This window comes from Lissotriton vulgaris, chromosome 9, assembly GCF_964263255.1.
Source record: "Lissotriton vulgaris chromosome 9, aLisVul1.2, whole genome shotgun sequence".
Lineage (NCBI taxonomy): Eukaryota > Metazoa > Chordata > Amphibia > Caudata > Salamandridae > Lissotriton > Lissotriton vulgaris.
In genome coordinates, this window is record NC_141697.1 from 1,241,666,930 (window position 1) to 1,241,682,431 (window position 15,502).

Sequence of the window (15,502 nt, forward strand, 5' to 3'; positions counted from 1 at the left end):
CGACCTGCAGTTTTGGACTAAATTAGGGTCCCCCTTTGGCCGGGGGTTGGTCGCAGACTCTGGTTATTCTGTGCCTGTTCTGTCGGCGACAAGTGTTTTATTGCCGTGGACTGCTGTAGTACTGAGCGCTGGATATGACCATGAGAAGTTTTATCTAACGTGAGTGGAGGATATCGGGCAGTAAAAGGGACGCTTGAAGCAGCCTGCATGAACTGCAATCAACTGTCCGGCAGATGATGGTTATGGTTTTAGTGTGAATTATAGAATGGATTGTAAGTGCATTATATAGCATTTACAGCCCCTGGCGAGATGACGGGACATCGTTGTGCTTTACGCTGGCAGCACGCTGTCCCAGGCCTCAAGGTTGGTGTTTTGTTGGTAGTTATGGTTGGGTATTGGGATTAGTCTTGTGGTCTGTGGGAGCCGTTTCAGGCCTTCATTCCAGGGTCTATGTGGTAGATGGCAATCGTAGTAATCCGGTGAGATCTTTAGTGATGGGGATGTGGGCATTTCATGCCCTGGTTCGTGTTATTAATGAATAAGCTACAGGAGACGGGTATTCTTAGGGTGCAGGGTGTGGCTTTTAAAGGAGAGGTTGCGACAAATAACGTAGGTTCCATCGTCTACAAGCTGCTGGGAGGCACTTTTAGCTGCTTCTCTCGGCAGGGGAGTCCAGTGGGGGGAATTATAAGCAGGCTGGAAAGCTTAATGTAAATGCTGTGCTGTTTGCTGTGGTAATTTGGTCTTACCCACACTGTTAAAAGGCTGCAGCGTGTTCATAGTACGGCTGCTCGCGCAGTCTTTGCCCTCCCTAAACACGGTCATTCATTTCATGAAGCTTTATTCGGTTCATATAATATAATGACCATAAAAGCATACAGGCAACATGTATTAGATTAACAATATGCAGATTAAAACCACATACAAAATTCAAAATATCATGCTTTTCCTGAGATGAATAGATTTACATAAAAAGGTCGCAGTAAAAAAAACATATGTCAGAAGAATTTACATTAAAAATCAACTGTCATATCTCCAGCCTCCTCTGTCCACATCACTGGCTCCTCCCCTCGAACTGAGAACGCGCTTCAAAACAATGTGCATCACCCACAGAGTTTGGGGGGGTATCAGCCAGGTATCTTGAGTGATCTATGCTCCCACTCGCTCGCTGCGCTCAGCAGATATGCTCTTGGCCAGAGTTCCCCTGATACATAGGGCCAGAGCAGGCGGGCGTTCTTTTAGGTGGTTAGAACCTGCCCTCTGGAATTTCTCCCCATCCATATCCACAGCACCCCTGACCACCTCACCTTCAGAAGGCTGGTGAAGACATGGCTTTCCACCCAATGCTAATCTCTCCGCTGTTCTGTCGTCCCACTTGGTGCTCATCTAATGCTGGGAAGCCGCGTTGCAGGCGCAGCCATGCGCTCTACAAATACCTTAACATTAACTTTGCTAGTTTGCACAACATAAACCCAATAGGTCAGTGATTTTAAAAAACGGAGAGAAATTCCCCAAAAATGTCTCTTATAAAGCACAAACAAATGTGACCCTAAGTGTGAATACATTTTAGTGGTATATATGAAAAAGAGCCAAATGTAATATGCTACTGAGTACCATTTTTAAGTGTGGAGCGGGACAGAGATTGACAAGCGGTGGGGTCTTGAGTGGGGAATGCGGCCCCCACGCTCCCACAATAAACAGCAGATTAGACTCTGCGGTTCTTCATGTGTGGTTTATGTCATGCGGTCTTTATATGTGTGGAAGGTGTAAACAAATGTATTTAACCAGGACCAGAGTTTTAAGGAGCAGTCGATCAAACAAGCAGGATTTATAAAGCGGGGCAAGTCATCCCTGAGCGTCTTCAGGAGCTGAAGTGGCAAACGCAGGAAAAAGTACTCAAAAAACAGGAAGGGTGGTGCAGCAGCACTAGAGAGCTGGGCCTGCTCAATGGGGTCACGCTGTAGCCTCCATTAGGTAGGTCGTGGGAGGAGGGAGGGGGTGGGCAGAAAAACGATGTAGAAAGGAGTAACAAACTAGGCAAAAGTAGGAAATAGCACTCCAAATGGGGGAGGAGAACAAAGGAGAAAGCAGTAAAAAACAGGGAGGAAGAAGAGTGGTGCAGCAGCAAAGGAGAACTGGGCCTGGGGCAGCGAGACGCAGTCTCATGAATTAGAACAACACAGCCTCAACTGTGGAAATAATATTCAATTTTACTTTTGCACAGCAGCCCTCCATGTGTCATTGCAGGTTAATTAACACCATTGTTTCAAAGTGTTTTATTGCCTACAAATACTTTCACTGATTTGGCGTTGGAGAGTTGCCTTGGTACTTTTCTACGTTGTGCGTCACAAACACAGTCACTGGAGCTATGTCCCATGCCTGCATCCACCACAACCTTAATTGGGGCTTTAACACTGTTTTTCAGAAAACATCAAGGGTTTTGTGAGGATATGCAAACAGCCTCCTAGTGTCACTGTTTTTGACCCATAATGATTTGTGATTATTGTTGCAAAATGGTGGAGAAGAACATAAGTTACTTACCTGTAAACTGTGGTTCTCCAGTATTGGTGTCTTTCATAGATTCACATGCTTGAATATTCCCCGTCGTCGAAGTGGGAGTCCCACGGTACACAAAATAGCAGTAATATATGCATATACAAGTAAAATTATCATAATTATATAAATATATAAACATATATAAAATACAGTAAAATATCCAGAAAAACTCAAAAGTACCATAGAACAGAATAGGCCATAGAAAGCCTAAGTGAGAAACTCAACTTGGTAACATATCGGTGTCATTATGTTTTGGTCCAAATTCCAGCCAATCAACCTCAGATTTTCGTAGCACAGAGTAACCAAAAGTGCCTGAGGAGAAGAGAGCCTCTAAGGGGAGGATGGGAGGGTCGCATGTGAATCTATGAAAGACACCAATACTGGAGAACCACAGTTTACAGGTAAGTAACTTATGTTCTTTTCCAGTATTAGGGGTGTCTTTCATATATTCACATGCTTGAATAAGAGTAGAAAGCAGTAATCATCATAGAAGTCATAGAAGTCATAAAGGTAACAGTAAGTTCAAGCATATAATAAACATATCCTATTAAAGAGAGATAACCTTTATGACAGGCGGCGGGTAGCAACAGAGGTTCACCTTTAATGGAAAAGATTCCGCAGCACCGCTTGTCCGACTGCTGCATCTGCGGCGTCTGTTGATTGCAGGCAGTAGTGCTTCGTAAAAGTATGGCTGCTCGACCACGTAGCAGCTCTGCAAATGTGTCGCAGAGGTACCCCCGCAAAGAGGGCAGTAAAAGCTGACACAGCTCTAGTTGAATGAGCACGTACTGGAGCTGGAAGAGGCTTGCCAGCCAGTTGATGACAAAAGGTAATGGCGGAAGAAATCCACCTAGTAATAGTTTGTTTGGTAACAGGTTGTCCTTAGCAGATCGGGCCATAGGCCACGAATAGTTGATCCGATTTCTTGAAGGATGCAGTGCGCTAAATGTAAAACTTGAGACAACGTTTCAAATCCAGGGAATGTAATGAACATTCCGCAGGAGTTTGTGGATCAGGAAAGAAAGTTTTTAAAATGACTGGTTCATTGAGATGAAAATCACTGGGAACTTTCAGAATAAATGTAGGATTAGTACGTAGTGCAACAGCCTCTTTTGAGAACTGGAGAAAAGGAGGCTGAATTGTGAATCCTGAATGTCACTGACACGCCTAGATGACGTCAAGGCGAACAATAGGGCAACTTTCCACGTGAGGAATTTCAAGCTTGCTGAATGGACTGGTTCAAAAGGAGGTAGGAGGAGCTGAGACAAAACCAGGTTTAGGCGCCAAGCAGGCGGAGGACGACGACTGGGTGGAAACATACGGAAGAGGCCTTTGAAAAACTGTTGAATGATTCTAGACGAATACAGTGAGGTAGAACCATCATGACGGAAGCGGGAGAGAGCTGTCAGAAATACCTTCACAGTGGAGTGGGAAAGTCCTGTCTTTGCAAGGGATAGGAAGAAAGGCAGGATCTGTTCTGGTTTGGCGGTCATCGGATCCAAGGCTTTGGTGTGGCACCAGACACAGAAATGCTTCCACTACAACTGATAGGTTTTAATGGTGGAAGGAGCACGGGCATGCGCGAACACCTCTCTACAGTCAGCGTCGATGGTCAGACGCGCATATTCATGGTGTTCAGATTGCAGGCATGGAGCTGGAGGTATGCTGGATCTGGATGGCAAATCTACCCCTGCTGCATCGTGAGGAGGTGAGGCAGTGGATGAAGCGGAATTGGCTCGTTCGGGGAGAACAAGAGCAGGCCCGAGAACCATGGGCGCCGCGGCCACTTGGGTGCGATCAGGATGATCTGGCAGGGTTGAAGCCTCATCCTGTGCAACAAGCGCAGAATCAGGGGAAGCGGAGGGAAAGCGTAGCTGAATGCGTTCAACCAGCTGATCGAAAATGCATTTCCGCTCGACTCTCTGTGGGGATGAAGTCTTGCAAAGCGTTGGCATTTTCTGTTGGTGATAGTCGCAAAAAGATCCATCTGCGGCTGGCCCCACTGGCGGAAAATGAACTTGAGAGTTGGTTGATTGAGTTCCCACTCGTGGTTGTCCGAGAAGGACCTGCTGAGTGAATCCGCCAGAACATTGGAAACACCTGGCACATGGATGGCTGTGAGATGAATTTGATGACGAATCGCCCATTTCCATATCTCCTGTGCTTGTTGGGAAAGCAAAAGGGACCTTGTGCCGCCCTGTTTGTTTAGGTAATGCATGCTGGTGGTGTTGTCTGTCCTCACCAGCAGAGATTGGCCTTGAACAATCCGTTGAAACTACTTCAGGGCAAGGAAGATCGCCAGAAGCTCTAGGCGATTTATATGCCAAGTGCGTTGGACCGCAGTCCATTTCCCTTGTACTGACAGTCCTTCGAGATGCGCTCCCCAGCCCTCCAGGGACGCATCGGTTGTAAGCGTCAGAGTCGGAGCAGCGTCTTGAAAAGACCAACCTTTTGAAATGTTCGGCGGGTGAGCCCACCACTCCAGAGCCTCCTGAATGCGGGGCTTGAGAAGGACCCTGTCGTTGAATGATCCTGAAATCTGTTTCCACTGCTTGTCTAACTCCTCTTGGACGACCCTCATATGTAGTCTGCAGTGGGGAATCAACTGTTTGGCAGAGGAAGCCATGCAGAGGAATGATTTGAACATCCGGACTTAAACGTACAGTTTTGACTGCAGGGATCGTACCATCTGGAGCATACGGTCTTGTCTTTCCTGGGAGACAAAAAAAATTGCCAGCTGAGAATCTAGTGAGGCTCCTAGAAAATCTCGCTACTGAGACGGGCGAAAATGTGACTTCTGGCAATTGATGGAAAGGCCCAGGTCCCGAAACAGGGAGATGCAAGACTGAGTATGCTGGATTGGCAGTTGGAGGTTCGGAGCCTTTATGAGACAATCGTCCAGGTATGGATAAAACTGTATGCCTCGTAGGCGTAGAAAGGCAGCTACCGGGGCCATGATCTTGGTAAAGACCCTCGGTGCTGAACGGAGGCCGAACGGCAGGACTCTGAATTGGAAGTGTAGGTGTCCAACTGTAAAACGGAGATATTTTCTGTGCCTGGAGTGGATCGGAACATGAAAATATGCGTCCTGGAGGTCGATCGTGGAGAAGAACTCTCCGGGATTGAGGTAATGTAGAATCTGGAGCAGGGTCAACATTTGAAAAGTTTTGGACGTGATGAATTTGTTTAAAGCTCGTAGATCCAAAATTGGGCGCCATTCCCCCGATTTTTTCTTGACTAGAAAAAAGCGGGAGTAAAATCCTTTGCCCTGCTGGCCTTGTGGTACTACCTCGACAGCACCCTTCCTGATCATTAATTTGACTGGATTTAAAAGGTCTTTGAAATGGGGAGGAGATGGGCCAGTAGGAGGGCGAGGTGGAGGAAATTTTGTGAATTCAAAGGTGTGTCCCTTTGAAATCAGATCCAGGACCCACTGATCGGAAGTAATGTTGGACCAATTCAAGATGTAATTTGAGATTCGACCTCCAATTTTTACAGTCGGTGGACAAATATTGCTGGGACTGTCACTGTTTCTTTGCATTTGAACCACCTCTATAGGTAGTTTATCTTTGGTATGGTCTGGAGGAGGTCTGACCACTCTGGGACTGGTAAGTTTGTCTTTGCCGGTTGTCATTGTAGGAGCGATATTGGTTTGATCCACGAAAAGTGGAATAGTTGCCACCTCTACCACGTGCTCCTCGAAAAGGGAGTTTCTTATATTGGAGAGACCCCAACGCCTTGGCAGTATCCGTGTCTTTTTTGATTGATTCGAAAAGCGATTCCCCATCATAAGGAAGATCGAGGACTTTAGCTTGGACTTCAGGGCGAAATGCTGTTTATTTTAACCAGCCTTGATGCCGTAAAACAGCAGCTCCCGCCAACTGTCTAAACCTCGTAGAGGAGATATCAATGGCGCAGCCAATGATCTCCGAGATTTTTTCACCCTCCTGAATGATGGTTTGTGCCTCTGCGCGAATAGCATCTGGAAGTTGTGGAAGCAAAGCTGCAATCTCGGACCACATTTGGCGGTCATACCGTCCAAGAATGGCCAAGGAATTAGCTGCCCTTACAGTGGTGGCTGCCATGGTAGTAAATGTTTTCCCTATGGAATCCAGCTTTCGGCCTTCCTGATCTGGAGGAGAAGTAAGGGGCGTGGAAGGATTGCGAGACCTCTTGAGCCGCCTGAGTAATGACTGAGTCCGCCTTAGGTTGAGACACCAAACATGCTGGAGAATTTGCTGGTGCTTTATATTTTTTATCAAGTCTTTGCAGGACAGCTGGGATCGAATTCGGTCGCTCCATTAATTTGAGACCTTCATCCCAAATGTGGTCAATTATAGGGATAGTGTGAGCTTGCCTTTGAGGTAGGTCTTTAAAATCGTAGAGAAAACAGTCAGTTTGTTGGACGTCCAAAGTGAGATGAAACCTCTTAGCAGCGCGGACCATCAAACTGTGGAAGCTGCCAATGTCCACAGGAGGCGAAGCCAATGGCGACGTTGGTGGAGTGGAAGGCGTGTGAGCCCTGTAATCATCCCATTCTTGAAGGGCATTGTCGTCATCTTCATTTGGATCCGTATTTTGAGGATCAGGATCGTCATTGTCCGTATCAGGCAGGGCATGCACTGGTGATCGTGACGGAACTGGTGCAGAGGCTTGTGTTTGCGGAGGAGGTTGCGGGACTGGAGAAACAGGCCGAGATGGAGGAAATCTGCGGTTATAATCATCCAGCATGTGTTGCAGATTCCTTACCAAAGACAGTGGTATCTGTGTCGTTTGGTCTGATATAAGTGCTTCCGACCTATCTACTGGAAAAAATTCTGTCCCATCTTCGACGTACTCTTCCTCCTCCTCATCATCATAATCCTGGCACTTAATGTGCAGCTCTGATGGACTAGTCGCTTGACCAAAGGGATTATCGTGCTCTGAATCATCATTGGAGTCCTCCTCCGCAGACTGAAATAACTTGTCACGAAGTGCAGAACCACTCTTAATTGGACTCAGTTGAATTAGAGGTACGCGTCTCAGCGTAGAAGCAGTAACCACTGTGAAGGTGGTAGCTGTGGCTAAAGAATGGTGCAGCGTCGACGAGCCCGTCGACGAGGCGATGGAAGAGTCAACAGCCAGTTGAGGCGTCTGCACTGTGTCCACAGGCAAGGATTCCGTCGATCGATGTGTCTTAGGCTTCGTCGACGAAGATTTCTTCGCCGTCGACGAGGCAATGGACTTGCTCGTCGACGAAGATGGTCCCAGCGACGAAGGGTGGACCGTCGACGAAGTGACAGCCGTCGACGAAGCCGTCGTCGATGTTAAGGTAGTCGTCGACGAAGTAGCTGTCGACGAAGCAGGTCCCGTCGACTCGTGACGACCCGTCGACGATGTAGTAGTCTTGGTCGACGACGAGTAGTGCGTCGACGAAAGGCGTGTAGACTGATGAATCTTCGTCGGCGAGGTGGATTTAGGAGTCGTCGACGAGATCTTCAAAACAGAGGTAATAGGCCTCACCTCATGTGATGTCGTCGACGAGGTGGACGTCGTCGACGTAGTTCTCGAGGACATAGAGCATGTCGTCATCGACGTGGAGACAGCATCCATGGATTTCGTCGTCGTCTATGTCGTCGACGAGCCAGTGCCCATTTTAGAGGATGAAGGCATGGCTTTGGACAATGACGCCAGAGAACCAGGTCTCGTAGGCGCATGTGGAGGTAAATCCTGTGGGGAGACAACCTTAGAAACATCAACAAGTCTCTTTTTCTTTAGGAAAGGAGAAGGTATCTCAGTCTCCGACCCACGTTTCTGAGAGGTCTTTGAGTGAAAAGAAGAGACAGTCATCCTCCGAGACCACAGCGTCCGTTGTCTTCAACTTCGGAAGCCACAGAAGGAGACGGGCCTCTCTGTCCCTTAAAGTTTTAGGTGGAAAAGTACGACAGTACTTACAGGTCTTCACTTCATGGTCAGGGTAGAGACAGTAAATACATTTACTGTGTGGTTCTTCATGAAAGAGACGCAGTTTTCCACAGGATGGACAAGATCTGAACAAAGATTTCCTTGAAGAAGACATTAAGAGATGAAAATACAGCTAAATAAGTTGAAAAATTGAGCAGAGCTCAGGGAGACTTCCTTCACAAGACGTGCGGTAGAAAATCTGAGGTCTTGGGCTTCTGAGGAGAAGGTTCTAGAGGGAGCTACAGCCTGATTGGCTGGACTTTGGACCAAAACATAATGACACTGATATGTTACCAAGTTGCGTTTCTCCCTCAGGCTTTCTATGGGCCTATTCTGTTCTATGGTACTTTTGAGTTTTTCTGGATATTTTACTGTATTTTACACAGGTTTATATATTTATATAATTATGATAATTTTACTTATATATTACTGCTATTTTATGTACCGTGGGACTCCCACTTCGACGAAGGGGAATATTCAAGCATGGTAATCTATGAAAGACACCCCTAATACTGGAGAAACAGTGATCACAATCAGTGATGCTGCTCGCATTCAGGTTCATCGTTATGAGATCGTGGGAACCGACGTAAACTGTCCATTTCAATGTTAGGAGATGTACAAAAGAACTGTCGCCAGCCTCCGCCGTTCAGGATAAAGTCCCAGAAGTGTTTGCAATTGCTAATTCCAGGTGGCTGCTTTATGGCTGTCACAAGTGTTTATTTACAGCGGACAGTTAGTTGCACGTGGAGGCATAAATAAATTCCCTTTAAGGTTGATGATTGTCAACATGTGCATGGACTAAACAAGACTGCAGTATTTGCAAACCTTTACGGCCCACATTAATAAAAAATTCACATTCATTTTCCAATATAATATCAGTGTCGCAACACGACACAAAAATTGGCATTAATTTACATAGGATTTTAAAATCCTGGGTGCACAACACCAATTTGCTTTGCATAAGCGACTACGCAGATGATGGTAATGTGGGACCTGGAGCTGCAGAGTCTAAAGGGTGTGCCAGGCTCCAACTGGGACCGGGCACCCTATTAGAGACAGGGCACTGCCCCCGGGAGCAGCGCATTGGTGGAATCTCAGCGTCTGTTTGAAGCACCCGCTCCATCTTTCACTATGCAGGTGGCATCCAGCCTGCTTTACCGAAAGGGATAGATTGTCACTGTTGGGGGTGGGGTGTCAGTGAGTGAATGCACCTGCATGTAGGGCTATATCTGGGGTGTCCACAGGAACTCCTTTCCCCTTTCGATTGCGCACTCGGCGGAGTCACTGACTGTGTAGTACGAAGAGGTGACGCACAGTCGGTGCATTCTCTGAAAGCCTCTGTCTTTGTGCCAGCGTCCCTGATACAGCGCTGGGGCAAAGTGTTTCTACTCAGTTGCATGGGGCCACGCCGCCAAAGAAATTAGGGAAAGCCCCTCTAGGATCTTGCTGGCACGATCCTTACTACAGAAGGGTCGCACAAGTGTCTGCCACCCCTTCTGTAATATCAAAGTGCTGCGGTACTCGCATCCCTAGCCCACCACCTCGGATGACAAATGAAACACTCTAGAAAGACACCCCCACCCCCCTCCAAACTTAAACAAAGGATACATAGAATACGCACAGTACCTGATTCGGAGGCTTGACTTCGCAAATTCAAAATGGTCAATTTCAGATTTTTTCAGAGAAAAAAGTTTCTTAATTGTATTTGCGTCCTGTCAATTAGAAATCAAAATTGTTAGAGATGAACAGAAACAGATGGGTCTAAATGGGTCGTTTCGAACCAGCCGGACAAGAGGGAACATTTTAACATACTGCTGTTGCAGAAGACAACAGTTCACATGAATTACTACCAGCGGCCTATGTTAACCACACATGAGCATGCAAAGTCAAGAAGCAGCATTGTCCAGATAGCATGCACTACATCAAAGCCAATCTCATCTTAAAAGAAAAGAGAAAAAATCAATCATGAAATCAGCGGAGTTTACAGAACAAATACATGGTGCGCCGTAGGAGTTGAAGTGCGTTGAAACTAGACTGAGGGCTGTCAGGGTGAGAGTCCACTCGGTTACAAAGAGAAATACAAAACTTTATTTTAGAACATCAGTACAGAGTAAGTCACTAACAAATGGAAGCAAGTTAGTAGGGAGAAGCATCCAATCCAGGAAGGGTTTACATTTTGAGCAGCGACAGTTTGGAGATTTGAACCACCTACATTACAAGGCGCGTTAGGAAATGAGGTGCGACCAGCACCAGCTCCCGTTGTGGAAGCGGAGCACAGGTGCAGAGCACAGGCCTTTGTACCTGCACCCCAGTGTGGGGACTGCCTATAGGTTGGATGTAGGATACCGCTCTAAGCCACGAGTTTGCACAAACATCTTCTCAGGGGTCAAAAGTTTGGTCTGTGATGTGACTGTGGTCCGCATTGATGCCTGCAGGGAGGTGGTCGGGGTTGGTGGAATGTTTGGAGATAAGGGGGGTGTAGGGGAAGCAAAGCGCATACATCTAATGTGAAACTAGGAAACCTGGGATTAAGCCCCACTTCCCTACTGGACCAAATTGTGTGATCCTCGGCAATCATTTTAATCTCATTTTCCATCCATTTTTGTTCCTTATCCCATGAGTAACTCGAATTCGGGAAGTGCACTTTACGAAACCTTAACCTCTGTTTGATTTAATGAACTATAATGTTGTTAATGTAGAATAAGAAACCAGGCCACACAAAGGGCGCGCATAAGATGTGACGTGCGCCTTAGTTCAATGTTGGCATTGTAGTCGAGGTGGTGGGAAGAATGAATCTTTCTGAATCATGTTTGAAAACAATCACTTAAAAAACAACAACAATTTAATACACTGATATAATCTGATGTACTAAACTGAAATTGTTGTCCGTGTTAATGAAATAGACTTTTTGAATTTTTTAGAGATGATCTTTTTTTTACACTTTTGCTGCAAGAGGCCTTTAAAAATGCAATAATTCCTAAAGTTAAAACAGTGCAGGACGCCCTAATTATTTCCTACCTTTAACCTTCATTTATCACCTTTTGATGTTGGTGCAGTGCTGCTATTGACGAGGGGGGGGCGCATGTAAAGGTCAGGGGGGCCGCATGCGGTCCGAGCTGTACTTTGAGTATCACTGCTCTACGGCAAAAGAAGGCCGACACTCATGAAGTAGCTCTGCCCAAGGTGACCCCTAAAGTCGACTGTATTGGGGCGACCATGATGAGAGCTTGAAGTAGCCTGTAGGCAGTGTAGAGCTATACATCAGAGAGGACGGAAATCCTGGCTGGACTACAGCATGGGTACTTGCAAACATTGTCCCAGGGGCCAAAAATGTCGGGGTGTGGGAGGTGTAAGGTAAGTGAAGCAGAAGCGACCCATGTAAATGTAGTGGTTTCATTGCACCTGGGAGCACTCCCAGTTTCCGCACTTGGCCAAACTGTGTGATCCTCTGCAATTGCTTTCTTTTACTTTGCCTATTGGCATTATTGCCCAGAGAGGAGAGGCATAAATGTTTGTGTTTCTAAATTCAGGTTTGAAAACGGTCACTTGAAGGAAAAACAAATTGCAAGTCACTTTTATAATCTGAGTTACTGAGGTGAAAAGCTTCTACAGGTTAATGAAACACTTTTTTAGAATTTTGAAGGGGCTATCATATTTTTACACGTTTGCTGCAAATGTCTTTTAAAGCAAAGTGTTCGTAAAGTTAAGTGGTGCAGGACAGCTTCGGTGCCATTTTGTTGACTTCAATTCGACTGATTAAAGGATTCCCATTCATTTCATATCTTTATGAGTATTGGTGCTTTGTACAGTCAACAGCAGGTTAGAGCCGCTGCCAAACCAGGGGACGCGTGCAAAGGTCGGGAGGGCCGCATGCAGCCCTAGGGCCGTACTTTCAGTACAACTGGACTACAGCATGACATCAGCATGAACTGCGGCCAATGAGGAACCTTCGAGGTGGCCATTCAGTGAAGGCTTTGGCTACAAGAGCACAGGCCATCACCAAAGTGCCCTTGAGTCGCCACATGGATCCTTTACAGGATTCCTACGTCCAGACAGAGAGAAGTCTCAGGCTAGCCCAGGTACAACAGACACGTTTGTTCTACATTCTCAGCTGCCCCCCTACAGAGGAGGGTCAGAGCTGCCAGCAGGGGCGCAAGCACTCAACCTGGGGGGGGGACAGGCACTCAACCCGGGGGGGACAGGCACTCAACCCGGGGGGGGGGGTGGGGGGGGGCGGGGGACAGGCACACAACCCGGGGGGGGGACAGGCACTCAACCCGGGGGGAGGGGGGGGGACAGGCACCCAACCGGGGGGGGGGGGGACAGGCACTCAACCCGGGGGGGGGGGGGGGGGGGGGGGACAGGCACTCAACCCAGGGGGGGGGGACAGGCACTCAAACCGGGGGGGGGGACAGGCACACTACCCGGGGGGGGGGGGACAGGGGGACAGGCACTCAACCCGGGGGGGGGGGGGGGAGACAGGCACTGAACCGGGGGGGGGGGGGGTGGGGGGAGAGAGAGACAGGCACTCAACCCAGGGGGGAAACAGGCACTCAACCCGGGGGGGGGGGGGGGGAAGACAGGCACTCAACCCGGGGGGGGGAGACAGGCACTCAACCCGGGGGGGGGGGGGGTGTTAGACAGGCACTCAACCCGGGGGGGGGGGGGGCACAGGCACTCAACCCGGGCGGGACAGGCACTCAACCCGGGGGGGACAGGCACTCAACCCGGGGGAGGGGGGGGGGGGGTGGGGGGGGCAGGCACTAAACCGGGGGGGGGGGGGGGGGGACAACAGGCACTCACCCCGGGGAGAGACAGGCACTCAACCCGGGGGGGGAGACAGGTACTCAACCCGGGGGGGAGACAGGCACCCAACCCAGGGGAGAGGCAGGCACTCAACCCGGGGGGGTGGGGTGGGGGGGGGGCTACAGGCACCCAACCGGGGGGGGGGGAACACAGGCACCCAACCCGGGGGGGGGGGGGGGGAAGAACACAGGCACACTACCTGGGGGGGGGGGGGACACAGGCACACTACCCGGGGGGGGGGGGGGGACACAGGCACACTACCCGGGGGGGGGGGGGGACACAGGCACACTACCCGGGGGGGGGGACAGGCACTCAACCCGGGGGGGGACAGGCACTCAACCCGGGGGGGACAGGCACTCAACCCGGGGGGGGGGGGCAGGCACAGGCACTCAAACCAGGGGGGGACAGGCACTACACCCGGGGGGGGGGACACAGGCACTCAACCCGGGGGGGGGGGTGGGCGGCAGGCACTCAACCCGGGGGAGGGGGGGGGGGGAGAACAGGCACTCAACCCGGGGGGGGGGGGGGGGGAAGACAGGCACTCGACCCGGGGGGGGACAGGCACTCAACCCGGGGGGGGGGGTTTGGGGGGACAGGCACTCAACCCGGGGGGGGGTGGGGGGTGGGGGGGGGGTTTAAGCAGGCACTCAACCCGGGGGGGGAGCAGGCACTCAACCCGGGGAGTAGGCACTCAACCCGGGGCGCAGGCACTCAAAATGGGGCGCAGGCACTCAATCTGCACTCAACCTGGGTCTCTGGCACTCAACTTGGGAAGCATACAAGAGGTCACACAGCTGATGGACCAGTGATTCCGAAAAAGCTGGGTTTGCAAAAGCTCAGCGAGTGTCCTACCCCGGAAGGTCAGTCTTAACTGGAGAGTTGGGAATATCCCTGCTCTCGCCGCACACCGCTGGCCCCCAGTTCGCCCTTTACCAATTTATATCAACTTGTCCAAATCTACTTTTGTTAGTCTGAAGTGATAATAGGAGTAAAGAAACAACCAACGTTTTTGAGTTTTAAAGAGCATGGTACTGGCACCTTGAACACTTGTGAACCGGGCTCATTGTAGGTTTTCGCGTTCTTCGTTAAAAGGTCGATGTCCTTGGCCATCGTATTTGTACTTTTATAATATCCCGTCTAATGGAAAAAAGAGAGAACATCATGAATTACACGAACATGACAAACAAGTTCTGCAAACTCTGGTCCTGAACCCGACAAAATTACTAACAACGCCAGAGGAAACCCCTGAACACAGGGGAATGTCTGCGAAGCAGAGTGGGTTTTACTCAAAACTGAATGTATAACAAATAGTGGATGTCTTTAAAAAGGTGCAAATTCAAAGGGCAATGAATGCCTGAAAAATAATGATGCTGTGTTTCGGGAAGCTGCTCAGAGAGTCAAAGGTCAGACAGACATGTGATTAGAAGAACTGGCCGACATGCAGTCATCACATTTAATTCCCCTTTACGGACCCCATGTAGCTCTGTTCATGCGCATCCAGCACAACAAAGCACAGAGGGTGCTGGCGTACAACGTGTCTTTATAGACAAGAGAAGTAACCCAGCGAGACGCTGCCCGGATCACTCTTGCAGCTTCTCGCTTGTGTCTGCGGATTCACAGAGCCCACATGTGCCAAGTCCTTCTCTCTGGAGCATCAGAAATGAGGAGCAGAGAAGGACTAAAAGAAGCATGGTGCTCGGAGCAAAACTGTCTATGTTTGCAGCAACTGAAAGGTCTTAAGGTGTAGGTTTGTAATGTCTTTCGCTTTATAGTGCAGCTTCAACCCTCCTACATCGGACAGCGGGACTGCATTACATGATAGCTCATTATGTGCCTCGATGAGTAGACCTATGAAATGAGTCATGGAAGCAGCACATCCGAGGAAACAGGCAGAGCTTGGCCACCTACCATCCTGGCTTCACTGGTCTCTGCCATGACAACACAGGGCAGCCTCACCGGCCTGATGAGCCAACCACAGACCTGCAGCGGGAACCTTCCTTTGCAATGTGAGGAGAAAGAAAACAAAGTACTTTGTGCGCTATGCATACCTGTATCCTCTGCGCAATTATCTTCAGATCAATGGGCTCCTTAATTATGGCAAAATAGTCCGGGTATTGCTGTAAAAGAAGAAAGTTTACAAAGCTGACAAACTGAAGAAGAGAGATAGAAGCTTTTTTATTATTTTATTTCTGATCTA

General features: G+C 49.0%; 1 protein-coding gene across 7 annotated transcripts in view; it reads right to left on the minus strand.

Annotated features, from left to right (window-relative positions):
* Nucleotides 1–15,502, minus strand: part of PBRM1 (polybromo 1) — a 368,051-nt gene that overhangs the window by 265,440 nt on the left and 87,109 nt on the right. For all 7 annotated transcript variants that reach the window (XM_086939413.1, XM_086939411.1, XM_086939408.1 and 4 more), the window contains exons 7-9: nt 15,354–15,422; nt 14,344–14,442; nt 10,126–10,211 (exon numbers count right to left, since the gene is read on the minus strand). In XM_086939413.1, the coding sequence (XP_086795539.1) occupies nt 10,126–10,211; nt 14,344–14,442; nt 15,354–15,422 (254 nt within the window). The remainder of the gene's footprint in view (nt 1–10,125; nt 10,212–14,343; nt 14,443–15,353; nt 15,423–15,502) is intronic.